Below are 16204 nucleotides of genomic sequence, written 5' to 3'. Positions count from 1 at the left end.
GATTATAATGTGCATCTTTCACTTAATTAAAGTTACTATGAATTAGTATTTTCATCACTGTTTTCTACCATTTTCCAGCAATGTACAAATGTTAGGCATCTTAAATTCCATTTATCTCTCTCCCGTGTTTATTTTAAATCCCACAAAATGATATTACTATTGTTAAAAAATCAATATTAATTTGTATTTATCTATATATTTACCTTTTTTTGCTCTTCATTCTTTACTGCATTTCTGTACTTCCTTTTATGAACCTTTTGTCTGAAGAATTCCTTTCAGTATTTCTTTTAGTATTAGTTTGAAGGTGATAAATTCTTTCACTTTCTGTTTGTCTGGTAATTTTTGTATTTTGCATTTATTTATAAATGATATTTTCACTGGGTATAGAATGATAGGTCTTTAGTTTTCTTTGTTTAGACCTTTAAATGTGTTATTCCCTTGCTCCACTGTTTCTGTAGAAAAGTCAACCGTCAATCCTTTTGTAACTTTGTTGGATATATAATGTGCCTTTTTTAAAACTCTGGATGCCTTTAAAATCTTCTAGTTTAGTTTAATTTGAAGGTTTTTTACTAGGATGTGTTTAGGAGTTATTTTCACTTCTCATGCTTGGGGTTCACAGAGACTCCTCTTAAATGTGTGTGTTGACGTCTTCAGTTTAGGACAATTCTTAGTATTTCCCCAGATATTTTTCTCTATCTCGTGTGCTCTTTCGCTCCCCCTGTTTTTCTGAAACTTTAAGTACATTTTAGACCTTATTACCATGTGCCATGTGTCTCGTATACACATTTGTGCACTTTTTCCATGATTTGCTCTTTTTTCTACTAACCTGTTTTCCAATTCACTAATTTTACCTTCTTCTCTACTCAAACAGCTGTTAAACCCAACTATTACGTTTATAATTTTACTTCTTGTACTTTTAAACTAATTTTTTTGATAGATCATCATTCTCTGGTAAATTTCTCCAATTTTTGTTTTCATGTCTCTGAGTGAAGACCCACAGTGAATGAAGACAGGGCCTCTTCCCTCTCCACACACCTTTTCCACCATGATAATCAACCGTGAGGCATTTCCCATCAGAGTCCTGCCTCACAAAGGATGTTTACAACAGAAATGTGAAAGCCTGAGGAACCACAGCCAGCAGGACACTTGTTCTTCAAGAAGTCACAAGCCCTGGCACCTTGCACACAACACACTCGGCATGACAGGAGACAGGCTCGAGGACCTGAAACTTCTGAGGAGAACCATCAAGAGTCACTTTTGCTTTAATACATTTCTGAGGGTGGGGATGATGAGTGCAGAATAACGCACACAAAGCTGGAAACCGATGGGTTACTTGAGAAGCTTCACCACGTTCAGACTCGGAACTATGATTTCCTTGAAGATGGGCACATAGTTTGGATTTTCCTGCCATTGGACCCTGCTCCAGATTCCTGACGATGGTCTGCTTCACGTCCTGGCTGCTGTCCCCTCGGGTGGCCAGCGGTGTGCCAATGGGGCCATCCTTGATGTCTGGGTATTTGCTGACCAGAGTTGAAACTTCCAGGCACAACTTCTGCAAGGGCGACAGTAGTGTTACTGTGCTCACCTGCATGTTTGCTGAATCCAGAGGCCAGCTTCTGGAATAGGAAGTGGAGCAGCTCAGCCTCCCTGACTGTCTTCTCCTTGTACTCCTTGGTGCTCCAGGATGAGACGTGATTCTGCGTGATGGCCCACAGGTACCCACCACCACTCACTCTCACCCTCTTTTTGTATGGATTTTTAGTTTCTGCAAAATCATTGAAACATTCTTCCGCAGTGACACAGATGATGTCTATAGCATTTGAGCCTAACAGCCACTTCTTTGTTATCAGCTCATCGAGATGTTGCTCCAGATCCTGGAAGACCTCTTCCTGGTACCTGCTGCAGCCTCTTCACAACAATGGTGTCTAAAATCCCATCCATGTTTGGTTGGCTCAGAGACACGCCCTCTTCCACTTCATTTTAAAAATACTTCCTTTTTAAACTGACTAGGGGTTCCTTAAAGCTCTGACAGCTGTGATGATTGCTACCATATCCTGAACATAGCAGTGTGGTGTTGCCAATTTTTCAGATGTTCTATATACAACTGAGCCTCAACTCTGTGTCTATTTAAGAAAGAATTCATTTGCTGAAGACACAAACTGGTAATTTGTTTTCAAATCTTCACTCATCTGAGTAGTAATTTAAAAAATTTGTTGGAACATCTGGAAGATAGTGGTAGGGAGTGTTCCCACTTGGGTCCACTTTGGGCTCAGTCTCTTTCATTCAGTCTTTAGTGTCTGTGTCTAGTGCTTTCTGCAGCCAGACAATGATGTTTGAAGTGAGAGCTGACATGTACAGATGGAGCAGCTCAGACACCACATTTGAAGAAAGTAAAAGCTCCAGGGCATTGACGTCCACTTCTGGGACCAGCTCCACATTCCCAGTCATCTCTGCGCTTGTGTAGGTGTTTAAGACCCAGGTCAAGCAGGCTCATAATCTCACTTGCTTCTAGATCTTCCCACGAGATGTGCATCCAGGTTCTCAGGGCTTGGTGGTTGAGGAGTTTCTGAAAATCTCATAATGGGGAGAAAAGCACGCAACCATCAGGTTTTTGGCAACAATGGGGTCATCTAGGACATGCTTCCATATGATTTCCAGGTGGCAGATGAACCACACCTTTTTGGACTCCCTGGGGTTCTGCCTCTGTGCCTTCAATTCTAGCACTCACAATTCTGTCCAAGATGACAAACATTTCCTCCTTCCAATTCTTGGACCTCTCAAGGGGAACAAAGCTAGTTTGCATTTGTTTTTTGGTCAAGTATGCACCAATCAAGTTTTTTTCCCTTTCCATGATCCTGACAACAGAGACCAGAAAAATGGGGTCCTGGGGGATGGTGAGTGGCGACCTCTGCAGCACCATCCCCAGCTGCTTGGCCAGTTCGTCTGAGAGCCCCTGTGTGCTCCCAAAGTCACTGTGGTTGAGGGTCATGTCCACGCGGCGGTGCTCGTACATCAGCCCTTCCCAGGAGCATACTCCTGTTCCAGGTCCATCAGGTTCTAGTGGGCCTGAAGGAGTGCCCCTTGTTCAATGTGGTCCAGGGTCCCCACTCCTCACAATCCGGGACACCGAGAAGATGTTCTTGAGGCTCTCCACAGCTGCAGTGAGCTGGGTGTGCTGTACAACGGCATCCTTCATCCTTGACGTACTTGATGCTCTTGATGGATGGTGTGGATGCTCCACCTCAAGTCTTTGCTGACGTTGGCCAGGGACGGCAGGATGTCTCTGACATCATCCAGTGCATTTTGGAGCTGTTTCCGGCCCATGTGGCACCCCATACGGCACCCCGTCCAACCATGACTGGATAGCGACCTGCAGTGTGACCTCCACGGACGCCTTTCTCCAGGCCTCTCTTCTGAGGCTCCCCTCCACTTTGCCCTGCTGGTCCAGGCACAGAAGCATCCCAGCGACCTTTTGAATCTCTGTTGCAACATCCTCCTGGTCTGTCTCCTTCATGGTTAAGAAGCAGGCGGAATCCGCCACCCTTCCCTGCGTGAGAGCAACGTTATCCCTTGGCACTGCCACCCGGCGCCTGACTGGAAGTGTCATCCAATTTCTTGAACAGGTTCATCACAGTTACTTTAAAATCTATGTCTTGTGTATTATATCTAGATCATCTTTGAGTCGTCTACATTATCTATTTCTTTTCTCTTGATTTGGTCATTTGAGTCTCTCTAGTATCATTCATGGTAATTATTTACTTATTTCTTGAAGGCAAAATGGAATAAAAGAGGCTAGCGACATTGCTGTATCTCAGGAACTAGAAGGAAGCAAGTCTTGCTGGTGTGTCTGGAGGCTAATGTAGCTTGCTTGAGAAAATCATCAAATAAGGCAGAGATGAGACTGAATGCAGCCACTTTGATTGAGTACTGGATACTGTGTATAAAACGTGTAGAAACTCTGAATAATGCTAACTTCCAGCAGATTAGAATCTATTTGTTTACTCATAGGTTAGCTAGAGTAGGTCTTGGTCCCCTTGATACGATCAGGGGATGGGAGGCATTAAAGCTGGTTTCAGGCTTTGTGAGAACTGGTCTACTTCTAGTTTGAAGTAATCCTAAAGGAAGACCTTTCAAGAATCTCAACTGAGAGCAAAGGTTGTTAACCTGGGCCCATCACCCTTGCCAGGCCTCAGATGCCACTTGACCTCCCAAGCACTCTGAGACGGGTCAAAGCTCTGCTTAGCTTTCTAGCTTCTTAGCTGGCCTTTTCTTTCGTCTTCTCAGCCTCTTATGTTGCAAATATTAGTAAGAAATAACATCCTCAACGAAAAAAGCAGCACAGAGTCATGCTCAGTGTTTCCATTCTCTTTTCTCTAAAACTTAGTTCTCTCAATTCCTAGCTGCCTTGATAACACTCAACCCCAATTTTTTCCCCTCCTACCCCCATGAAACTGCTGAAAGCGCTTAGCCTTGAAATGCAACTTGATCTCTTGTTTGGTACGCCTTACTGATTGGCAAATGCCTTGAGGGAAAAACAGCACAGAATGGTGAACTCACCTCAATGGCTTTCTTTTCTCTTGGGTCTTAGACTTTCAAGTTCTTGCTGACTGTGTTGCTCTATGATTACTTCAAACAGGTATTTAAGAAATTTTTTTAACCAGTTTTAAACTTTTTTGTTGGAAAGAGGCTTGGTCTGCTACAGCTACTCTCTCATGACCAGAAACATAAATTAAAAAGCATCATATTTTTATATAAAAATCATTCTCATTTTCTCTTAAAAACAAAAAATTCTAGCAAAACCAGGCCCACGTTCTTGCATAGAAATAATGGCTAGAGGTAAGTAGCCCCCGTCCTTTAATTTCAGGTATATGCTCTCCAGTTTAATTATCTGGATCACTCAGTGACCCCTGAGAGTAAAAAAAGAAGAAAGTCCATAATTGAGCTTTGAGTGATACTAATACCTAATCATGTTGTATAAAAGGAGAGCTGAAGGGGACGTTGAGAATGCATAGTCAGGAAAGTAAAAGGTTGATTACAAGATTGCTGTATCATGCAACTCGAGGGAAGACAATGTTTCAGAACGGAGTTGGGTGGCGGGGATCATCTGTGCTGAATTCTGCCGAGGCTTCAAGTTGGGCCAGTACTAAATATTCTCTAGTGAGTGACTTAAATGGAATTGGTGATCTTAGAAAGTCTTTCTAGCAGAATCATGGGGTTTACAGAGGTTGGGGTGGCTTAAGGAGTGAATCAGAGCTGTGGAAGTAAAGTGGTGATGTAGGCAACTAGTTAAAAAGTGTGATTGTGTCAGGAAGGCAAGAGAAAGGATGGTGTTGGGAAGGATGGGAGCTGAGTAATACATTTCAGAGATGAGTGGTCCTTCTTGGCTGCCTTCTTGGTACATCAGCTGGCCTTTCCCCACTTTCTTACAAGATGAAATGCTGCAAAGATATTTTCTTGAAGATGAGAAAGCTGGTCAGCACTCCCCTGTCTCAGGAAAGAAAGAAATAAGGCTTGCTGGGCTCTCCGGAGGCTGAGGTTGCTAGAGAAGACAGAAAACAAAGGTGGAGAAAAGCCTGGCTCTAGCCACTCACCAGACCTAAGCAGCCCTGCCTTGTATGAAGTCATCCCCCTTCCCTGCCTTGACAGAGGCAACAATCAGAAGACAGCAGCGCGGAGGCTGCCAGGGTTTTCCTTTTCAAATACCTTTGGAGGGCTGGGACCTTTTCCCCCTAGCTTCAGGGATCTGTTCCTTGGCGCCCCAGTAAAATTACAGAAGCAGTCTGCCTGATAATGACTGTAAATGACAGAGACGATGAGGTTTACCTTGTGACATCCTCAGGGGGACTTGCGGTTAGTTTAGGCTGAATTTAGCATCAGCTGCTCCAGTTCCTTTCTTTTCAGCAGGCAGTGGCTGGACTCATCCTGTATTCTTTCAAACGTAATTAGTGTGAGGCTTTCCCTCCCTCTCTCCTGCCCATCCCCGCATTCATTTTTAACTAATTAGTTTTCGTCTATTTCCAGCAATGCATATAAGGTTACGAATTCACTTCTTTGTACTGATTTATATGTATACCACGATTTTTGAAATTGTGGTCAAAAACATAAAATTTACCATCTTAACCATTTTTCAATGTACCGTAGTGTTATACATTTAAAAATTCTTTTGTTATAATTTACCTACCATTTCTGAGTGTCTGTAGGAGGAAGAAAATCCAGTTGTATTCGGTTAGTCATACTGCTGAAACCGTAAGTGCCAGAATAATCTTTGAAAATATAAAGGACAACACATTACTGCATTCTTTAAAATTATCAAAGAGTTTCGCATTGCACTTAGAGTAAAATGTAATCTGTTTCTCCTGATTAAGAGATTACATCCCTCTGGCTTATGTGCCGTGTTCTAACCACACTGACTTGCTTTCTTTTCTTGGTCATGCCAAGTTCTCTTTCCTGAAATGGTTTTTCCACAGGACGCTGCCACACTTCAGTGGTCGCTGACCACCACAATTCTCTGTCACATCAATATGTTTACTTTCTTCACAGTATTTGACACGATCTGTAATTATCTTGTTCATTTATTTATTCATTTATCTTCTCCCTCCTCCATACAGTGCCTAGGCTCCGTGGGGAAAGCAACTTTGTCTTCATGATTGCTCTATCCTCAGCATCTAGCACCGTGCCTGATACACGGCAAGTCGTGTATTAATATAGGTGCAAATGAATGAAGATGGATGTAATGTTCAGAATCTTCCAGTCCAACTTTCTGCTTTTAAAAAGAAGTAAAAATGAGCTGGGAAAGTAGCTGAGAGAGACCTAAGAACTTGCCCGAGATCACAAATGTTTAATGAAATCTCCGAAACAAGTACTCCGGTCTCCTGCCTCCCCTGCCCTGTGTTCTTCCTGGTGATCACTCCACTGGTTATTGAAGGCCTACATCAGGGATCTAGGAAGGTGATGGAGAAACTGTAGAGTGGTCCATGACCTCCTTCTGACCTATATAATGACTTTTGTGTAATACGTGCATATATTCTTCTCTGGCGAGGTGGACTGTAGCCTCCATACAATTTCAAAAAGGTCAAAGTCTTAAAAAAATCTTAGAAACCACTGGGCCACATATTCTTAAGTTCCTTGCACATTTTCTCTTGTCTTCATATCAGTTCTTCTATCGAGAAGAACTGAACAATCATTATGAATTAAGTATCCGCCATATTACCAAAGGCTGTAGTGTTATGCCTTGTATTAAAATGTTGCCATCTGTATGTCAAGGGTTTGGTTCACGGAATCACCTGGCACATGAGGGGTCCTCTGTCAGTTTTATTTTTCAAGACTGGCAACGTGAATGCTTACATAGTGGCTATAGTTGCATATACCTCAATCTTTCTTTAGCCATATGTTTGGCACCCATTCACCTAATATACTGGCAAATAAAGGAACTTCTCATTGAAATTTCTCTGCTGCATTGGAAATGAGATCATCTGAGGGCTAAGCTTTTACTCTGGAGGTTCACACGCTAAATTTAGGCAATATATGTATAGCAGTGGGTTTGTGGATTTTGAATGTGCGTAGGGCTAATCCATCCCTTCCTAGGAATATTTTGGTTCTACTAAACATGCTTTTGTATAAAATGGCTCGGGGAACGGGTCAGAGGAATGGTACTGTCCTTGCAGTACATGTTTGGTGGCACGTCCTCCCTTCCCCGAGGACAAGTCCTCCATTCAGAGGTACCCTATTCCTCATCCACTGACAGCTGAGCCCACTACATACCTCCTTACAGAAATCAGGATCTGGGAGGCAGAGATGGACTGGTTAAATCTTTGATGTGCCTATAACTCTATCTATAAATTTAGAATTGCAGGAAAATATATTTTGCCATGTATACGGAAAAACAAAGAAAGTCAATCTGTAAAAAAAAGAAGGATGAAGATGATCTAGGTAAGCTTAAAAAAAAATTTAAACGAGGATTTCCTTGGTCTCTGACAACTTTCCTCACAATTACTCTTTTTTCCACATATATTAAGTTGATTTCATTACAACCAAAGCTTTACTAATACAACATTTTATTTCCTGTGGATGAATGTTTTTGTTTCATTTCTTCTATTTTGCCCAGAGGCAAATGTCTATAAGTGCTGGAGTCAAATTAACTAGGTTTAAGTGTCGATTTGATCACTTACTAGCTAAGTGCGATAATTTGGACACACTCATACTAAAAAAGTTGTTTATCTGAAATTCAAATTTAACTGGGTATCCTTTCTTTTATGTGGGAACCCTATTTGTGACATAGTTTCTTCCTTTGTAAAATGGAGGTAGTGATACCAAATCAGCAAGGATGTTGAGGAAAATGTCAAGGATATCATAAACATTATGTAAAACTATTTATGAGAAATATGGCTTATTTCTTTCTTTCCCCCTTCTACCTATGCTGTATCTATAACACATGAAGGCATTGCTTACAAGGCTCACCAATTGGGAGTAAATACTTCCTGGATGTGCCGAACTTTTACTGTGTTAACAGACTAATACCCAGATGAAATGACTTAAAGATGAGGCTTACAGGGAAGTGAACTGGTTCCTTTTGGACCACGGGGAAACGCTTTATTACCTCTCACGAGATGATGTCTTTATTCTTGAATTAGGGAATTTGAAAGGCTGTATATTTCAATCTACCTGACTTCGTCCAGGTACCCCATCTTGAGTATACTCTAAGATTCATTCTTGTGCTAGGGTATGCCTAGGTTTTAATTATACATAAATTCGTTTCCAATTCAAACAAGTATCTCCCCAACTGGTCTTTCTCACCTCCTATAGAAAGAGATGAGGAAAGAAAAAGCATGAGGGAAAAAGAGAAGATGATAATATACTAGTTCACTACTTGCCTGTTTGAGGATAAAGAACGTAAGATGCTTGATTTGGGGGCACTTTATTTCTCGTCTCTTATGTCTAAATCCTTCTCATTTTTACCTTGATTACTTCTTATATTCCCTGTGTGGCGGAACCCAGCAAGTACTGAAGAATGTCTTTAACACAGGTCCAACCATCATGTTTTCTGCTCAGGAGACCCAGAGCAATGAACTTCCCTTACAGAGGCATTTATCACCTATTTCTTTATTTATCACACCAGATCCAGTGGGATTAGATCGGACTTTTGTCTCTTCCCAAACAGTGTGGGCTTGCTGATCCACCTCTCAGCAATGGGCACAAAAATGGCGGTGGCGGGCGTCCATCTTTTCCTTCCTTGTTCAAAGTCACCATCTCTGGAGATGCCTGGTAAGGAGTGAGCCAGGAGCTCCTGGGAAATATTGGCAGGTCTAGTCTGACTCTGGATAGGCAGAGGCATCTTCCACTGTGATTTCCTCCATGTTCTCCTTTCCATTTTCTTTCATGGTTTCACCTGGATGTGTCTGGGATGAGAGTTTACCACTTGGAGTCAATACTGCTTGCTTAGGATCACCAACGGGGATTGGTTTTGGCTCCAGCGAACGGACTGATGTGGGTGGCTGGGCTGCAGTCTCGCTGACCTGGTCAACTGAAGGAGGACAGTTTATGTCTGTAAGCGTCTCTTCTGTCAGTGGCATCATATTTATAATTTCACACGGACCTGGAGGTGAAATATCCTTTTTGTAACGGGAGGTGCTGAAAGGGATGGCGCAAAACACAAGATCCGAGGGCAGCAGCATAAACTCGTTTTCTGGCCGGGTAATCACAAACCTGTAAGAAAAGCCAAAGGTGGATTCTGAGCCCCTGCAGCTGGGACGGTGTGGCTGCAGGCAGTGGCCAAAACAAGAAAGTCATTTTGCTGGGCCAAAAGAGGAAACGTTTTTGTTTTGCTTTGCTTTATTTGGTTTCTGATTAATAGTAAAAAATAAACAAAAAAACCCAAAACAACTCTCTGGCACAGCGCAAGAGGACAGGTCCCAGGCTAGTAGCTGGGAGACTAGTTCTCATGCCTGCCTCTGAAACCAACCACCTCTGACCTTAGACATGCCACCTCCCTTCTGGGCCTTGCTTTTCTCATCATTTTAATGGGAGAGGGATGGGACTATGGTTTGGGCTAATTGATTTCTAGTGGCTTTTCCAACTATGTCTCTCTGCTTTTAATATCCACGACCCTAATGAATTCGGTTGGCACGGTTCTGAGCACTAAGCCAAGCTTTATCAAAACTGGAAGATTACGTGCATGCCAGATATTTCCATCCTGGGTTAGGCCTATTTTCACGTTTATGCCGCCAACTTTCACACAGAATGTAGGCTGCCCAATGGAGAAAAAAGAAAAGTAACCAAAGGTTTATTTGAAACCTTGACGGGTGAAAGCAAATGGTGAGTCAATGAGTTTCAAAGACCAGCCAGAGCCTGGACCCGCGTGGACAGACTCTGCAGAGCAGCAGGATGTCTTAGCAGGAAAGCAGGCACACGGCACATCCTCAGAGAACATGAGTCAGATTCACGAAGACGCCAGTGTTCCTGCCAGAACGCTGAGGCAGCAGAACCCTGCATGACTTTCAGTGTTGCCCCGAATAATCATCTCTTCTTCCCCAAGCACCCATCACGAGTCACCGCTGATCTTTCACTGAATAATCTTCCCACTTCCCTCTCGCCCACTGAGTCCCCTGTAACCTCTGTGATATTCTAAACAAGATCTGCTGTAACCACATACTCCCTTTCAAACAGGAATATCATTTCCTTCCCTGAGGTCCGCCCAAGTATGGGCTGCACCTTCTCCCAATTACCACGGTCCACAGGTTTTCCAGAGGTGTTGGGGGTCAGTCACAGGCAGACAGACAGACAGAGACGGGGGTGGGGGGTCAGCATCATTCAGGCTTCCGAGTGCTGTTTCCAGAGCATCCCTGCTCCCCCCCCATCGTTGTGGTCCATGCTCTACAGCCTTATCACCCTCCTCTTGAGTCACCTCAGTGTTATCCACACACCTCCATGTTTATTTAGGCCTTTGGCACATGGGACACTTTTTCTTTCAAACTCTAGTGCCACCGTCACCTTATGTGCCTGCAGTGTCTCCGTGATTTACGACTCCAACACGCAGACCAATTTCTTTGATTTCCACTACCCAGTGATCTTTATCTCCCAACCACTTTCCTGACCACATACTGATGTTGTAACTTCCTGACACATCCTGCCTCTAAAATCTTACCCTTCAATAAATCACTCTCTGACCACAACTTCCCCTCGTTCTTTCTCTCTCATTTCCTTACTCTTGGGTACATCCGCTCTTCAGGCTATTTCCATCCCCCGTCCTTTCCCTTTGCACTGTTGCTTCTACAGATCCACAGTAAACTCCTTTTTCCATTCCCCTCAGTGACTGATGTAACTTTTACGGCTTTCTCAACTCCCTAGAGACTTTCCCCCTCTTTTCTCTCAGCCAGGGCTATGCCTGTACGTCACCGAGAAATCCTAGTGTTACGTAAACATTCCCTAAGCACACCCCTCAGCCACAGCCAGATTTGCCTTGGCATCCTTTCTTTTCCTCCCTTATTTTTTTTTTTTTTTTTAACATCTTTATTGGGGTATAATTGCTTTACAATGGTGTGTTAGTTTCTGCTTTATAACAAAGTGAATCAGTTATACATATACATATCTGCCCATGTCTCTTCCCTCTTGCGTCTCCCTCCCTCCCCCCCTCCCTATCCCACCCCTCCAGGCGGTCACAAAGCACCGAGCTGTCTTTCTTCGTGTTCATGACTACTCCGCTTTCAGTGATTTGACTTCCCTCCCGTTCCTCCTGAAACATTTCCACTCTATTATTTTTAATTTCTCCTTCTCTGCTGAGTATTGCCCATTCCCACCACGAGACTCTTAGTCTGGACCTACATTACTGTGCTGTCTGGAGCTGGTACCCAGTACCCTTTCTTTTCTCCTCTCCCCTCCACACACATTTCCTTTCTCTTCCCCACTACTGTCAGAATGATCTTCTTTAAACTGAAAGCTCTGCACATCACTCCCGTATCTTACATGGACAAGGCACAGTGGCGAGAAAAAAGGCACTCGGTAAATATTTACCCAGCGAGTCCGGCAGCGAACAAGTACATCTTTCCAGTGTGGACAGTGGCTTTTCGGCTTTAAAAAGTTGCACAGGCATCGATGAGGGGTAAGTTACAAAAGAACCCTGACTGAAAATCTGGGTCTGCATTTCAGAATTCCCTGGGGACAGAGAAACCCTTCTCCTTACATGGCCAATACTACCTGGATCCCAATCACCAGGGTTCATTCATATTATTTCTACTGATCCTACACTGTTATCTACTTGCCCAGCACCCTCTGTCGCATCTGGGAGCCCTAAGCTCTGGCCGTCTCTTTCACACAGAATGACGTCGCTTTGGCCCTCATGCTTGGGCGGTGGCCGGCGCCTTCTACACCACCACATACTCCCCTTTTGTGCTCTGGGTTGCGCTCTTCCTCATCTATCATGCGGTACAAGCCGAGGCACAGGACTCCAAGGTTATCTAACGAGCCGCAGAATATTTGCCCAAAGGTCCTTCTTGGCTGGGGAGAGAAGAGAGAAAAACTTACGTCTGGTGGCACTCGAATCAAGCTGTAACAGGCACTTACTGGAGTGTCATTTGCCTTTTCTCCCAGTGGAAGTCTGGAAGACCCAAGAGCTCCCTCCTAATACCTCTCTGGTGGCAGTAGCAAGTGGGCTGGAAATCAGGTTGACCATGAGTTTTGAGCATCTAATACCGGCAGCTGTTTTTATGATTCTGGTCTTTCAGGAGCCTGCCTGGGCGTGGTGTGGCAAGGGGCTATGCTCGTTTTTATTACTACTGCTGGTTTGGTAACGATCAAGAAGTCACAGTGAACACCAGGTTGGAAAATACAGTTCCTTTTTTTTCTTGTGGTACGCAGGCCTCTCACCCCTGTGGCCTCTCCCATTGCGGAGCACAGGCTCCGGACGCGCAGGCTCAGCGGCCATGGCTCATGGGCCCAGCTGCTCTGCGGCATGTGGGATCTTCCCGGACTGGGGCATGAACCCGTGTCCCCTGCATCGGCAGGCGGACTCTCAACCACTGCGCCACCGGGGAAGCCCGGAAAATACAGTTTTTAAGGCACATAAAGAGAGAGCGGCCTTCTCATCCTCCTCTCGACCCTGCTCTCAAGCTACTGCCAACAAGGCACCATGAGTAGACTGCAGGCTCCAAAGCAGCAGCCAGTGCGTTCAGGGAAGTCGAAAGAGAACGGTCTGTTTAGTTCTGTGATTTCTCAGTGTAAAGAACAGAGGACCAGACATAAATGGAGAAGAAAGGGCTGACCAGTCCGCTGCCACCTCTGGTTCCCACAGGAAGTGGCCAGTGGCAGCTGTCCTGGGCTTAGAATCACTCACAAGTCAGCCTAAGATGAGGAACCCAGGACCACAGAAATTCGAAGGACCGGACCATGGAGGAAGCTTTGGAATGTTGTTTGGAATTCAGATGCACAGAGCGTGGGGTTCGCCCTTATTGGCAGTACCTGCCGAGACACAGCAGACACAGAGGCAGGAAGAGGGCTGTGGAAGGGACTCTGCTCAGGCCCCTCTAAAGGCCCGCCCCTGACGGTGACACTGGGGAATCGAATGCCATGTCACTCAAAACTAACCCAAAAGGCAGGCTGACCAGTAGATTCCTCACTGCAGCCTGGACTCGACACAGAGCCCCAAATGCCCAGATGCCTCATTGGGATTTGCCAGAATTATTTTCTTCCTTGCTATAATCTACTGTTTGTTAGCTCAGAGGACTAAGAAAACTCAAGCATTTTTCACTGGCTACCCAGACAGATTCTTAGGCCCAAACATGGAATCCTTCTGCCTGATTTCAGGTGACATGATCAGATTTCTATTTTTTTTTTTTTGGCCGTGCCCCGCAGCACGCGGGATCTTAGTTTCCCGGCCAGGGATCGAACTTGTACCCCCTGCCTTGGAAACGTGGAGTCCTATTCACTGGACTGCCAGGGAAGTCCGGATCATATTTCTTTAGTAGTTCAAGCGTAGGGAGAGTGGACAGGCCCTTGGTCAGACTGCCTTAGAGGGACCCTGCTTGGTCACTGGTAGGCAATACGGTCTCAGGTAAATATTCGTTTCTCTGCACCTCAGCTTCTTAATCTGTTCAATGGAATTAATGACGATGCCTACCACGTAAACCTCTGGAGAGATTAAGTGAAAAACAAACAAAAAGCAGACAGGCCCAGGTCAAATGCTCAGTGAATATTAACATTACACTTATTATTAAAATCCTTGTCAAGGGACAAAGTTATGGGACCTCTCTGATGCTTCCTGTGCACTTTTTTACCCCGTGTCCCCTGCATCGGCAGGCGGACTCTCAACCACTGCGCCACCGGGGAAGCCCGGAAAATACAGTTTTTAAGGCACATAAAGAGAGAGCGGCCTTCTCATCCTCCTCTCGACCCTGCTCTCAAGCTACTGCCAACAAGGCACCATGAGTAGACTGCAGGCTCCAAAGCAGCAGCCAGTGCGTTCAGGGAAGTCGAAAGAGAACGGTCTGTTTAGTTCTGTGATTTCTCAGTGTAAAGAACAGAGGACCAGACATAAATGGAGAAGAAAGGGCTGACCAGTCCGCTGCCACCTCTGGTTCCCACAGGAAGTGGCCAGTGGCAGCTGTCCTGGGCTTAGAATCACTCACAAGTCAGCCTAAGATGAGGAACCCAGGACCACAGAAATTCGAAGGACCGGACCATGGAGGAAGCTTTGGAATGTTGTTTGGAATTCAGATGCACAGAGCGTGGGGTTCGCCCTTATTGGCAGTACCTGCCGAGACACAGCAGACACAGAGGCAGGAAGAGGGCTGTGGAAGGGACTCTGCTCAGGCCCCTCTAAAGGCCCGCCCCTGACGGTGACACTGGGGAATCGAATGCCATGTCACTCAAAACTAACCCAAAAGGCAGGCTGACCAGTAGATTCCTCACTGCAGCCTGGACTCGACACAGAGCCCCAAATGCCCAGATGCCTCATTGGGATTTGCCAGAATTATTTTCTTCCTTGCTATAATCTACTGTTTGTTAGCTCAGAGGACTAAGAAAACTCAAGCATTTTTCACTGGCTACCCAGACAGATTCTTAGGCCCAAACATGGAATCCTTCTGCCTGATTTCAGGTGACATGATCAGATTTCTATTTTTTTTTTTTTGGCCGTGCCCCGCAGCACGCGGGATCTTAGTTTCCCGGCCAGGGATCGAACTTGTACCCCCTGCCTTGGAAACGTGGAGTCCTATTCACTGGACTGCCAGGGAAGTCCGGATCATATTTCTTTAGTAGTTCAAGCGTAGGGAGAGTGGACAGGCCCTTGGTCAGACTGCCTTAGAGGGACCCTGCTTGGTCACTGGTAGGCAATACGGTCTCAGGTAAATATTCGTTTCTCTGCACCTCAGCTTCTTAATCTGTTCAATGGAATTAATGACGATGCCTACCACGTAAACCTCTGGAGAGATTAAGTGAAAAACAAACAAAAAGCAGACAGGCCCAGGTCAAATGCTCAGTGAATATTAACATTACACTTATTATTAAAATCCTTGTCAAGGGACAAAGTTATGGGACCTCTCTGATGCTTCCTGTGCACTTTTTTACCCGGAGGATGGGGATACTAACAATGGCTTGATCTCTCAGAATTGTTGCAAAAAACAGTTATCATGTGAAAATGCACTGTAAATTGTAAATACACTATGAATATAAATTACATTAACTTTTGTCATTATTATTATTTATATGCTATAGGTGATCTAGGAACCCAAACAGGTTGGATCAGTTTCCAAAACTCAGGGAGGCTGGGACACTCAGCTACGAGAAGAGTTGACTCACTTGAATGTCTGACAAAATGGTTTGGTTTAAGGACAGAAGCCCCAGCTTACACCGCATTCTTCCAGGTGAAACGGCAGAGTAACTGTCATTCAGCCCACAGAACTTTTCTTTATCCAAATGTTGTTCCAGCTGAGAACTTATCCCTCCTGTCACCAGCATCTGAAGTAATTCCAGAACGTGGGAATTGTGGAACGCCTGGAAAGCAAGGACGAGGCATGTGCAAAGTCAGAAGGTGGAGGTGGAGAGACGTGGCGATTTAGTGGGCATCGTTGTTTGAAATGGATCTGATGGCACAAAGCAGTGTCTCTCATGATCATTAAAATCATCCAAAAGCTGGCAGTTTGGGTAGGGCACTGGGTTAGGCAAAGTGCAGAGGAAATAGCACTGACCCCATTCCTGATCTTTTGGGGAGGACTTA

General features: G+C 44.8%; 1 protein-coding gene and 1 pseudogene across 1 annotated transcript in view; both read right to left on the bottom strand.

The window, feature by feature from the left end:
- Positions 1–1329: 1329 nt before the first annotated feature.
- LOC103071893 (exocyst complex component 3 pseudogene) lies at positions 1330–3514 on the bottom strand (annotated as a pseudogene).
- A 5788-nt stretch (positions 3515–9302) lies between these two features.
- The window catches only part of KCNU1 (potassium calcium-activated channel subfamily U member 1), a 137853-nt gene continuing 130951 nt past the window's right edge, over positions 9303–16204 (bottom strand). The window contains exons 26-28 of the mRNA XM_007448320.1: positions 15787–15981; positions 12379–12489; positions 9303–9704 (exon numbers count right to left, since the gene is read on the bottom strand). Coding sequence (XP_007448382.1) covers positions 9303–9704; positions 12379–12489; positions 15787–15981 — 708 coding nt within the window. The remainder of the gene's footprint in view (positions 9705–12378; positions 12490–15786; positions 15982–16204) is intronic.

The sequence above is a fragment of the Lipotes vexillifer genome, unplaced genomic scaffold (assembly GCF_000442215.2).
Source record: "Lipotes vexillifer unplaced genomic scaffold, Lipotes_vexillifer_v1.1 scaffold1166, whole genome shotgun sequence".
Taxonomy (NCBI): Eukaryota; Metazoa; Chordata; class Mammalia; order Artiodactyla; family Lipotidae; genus Lipotes; species Lipotes vexillifer.
Note: the sequence above shows the minus strand (reverse complement) of the source record. Positions and strands in the feature narration are given on the sequence as shown.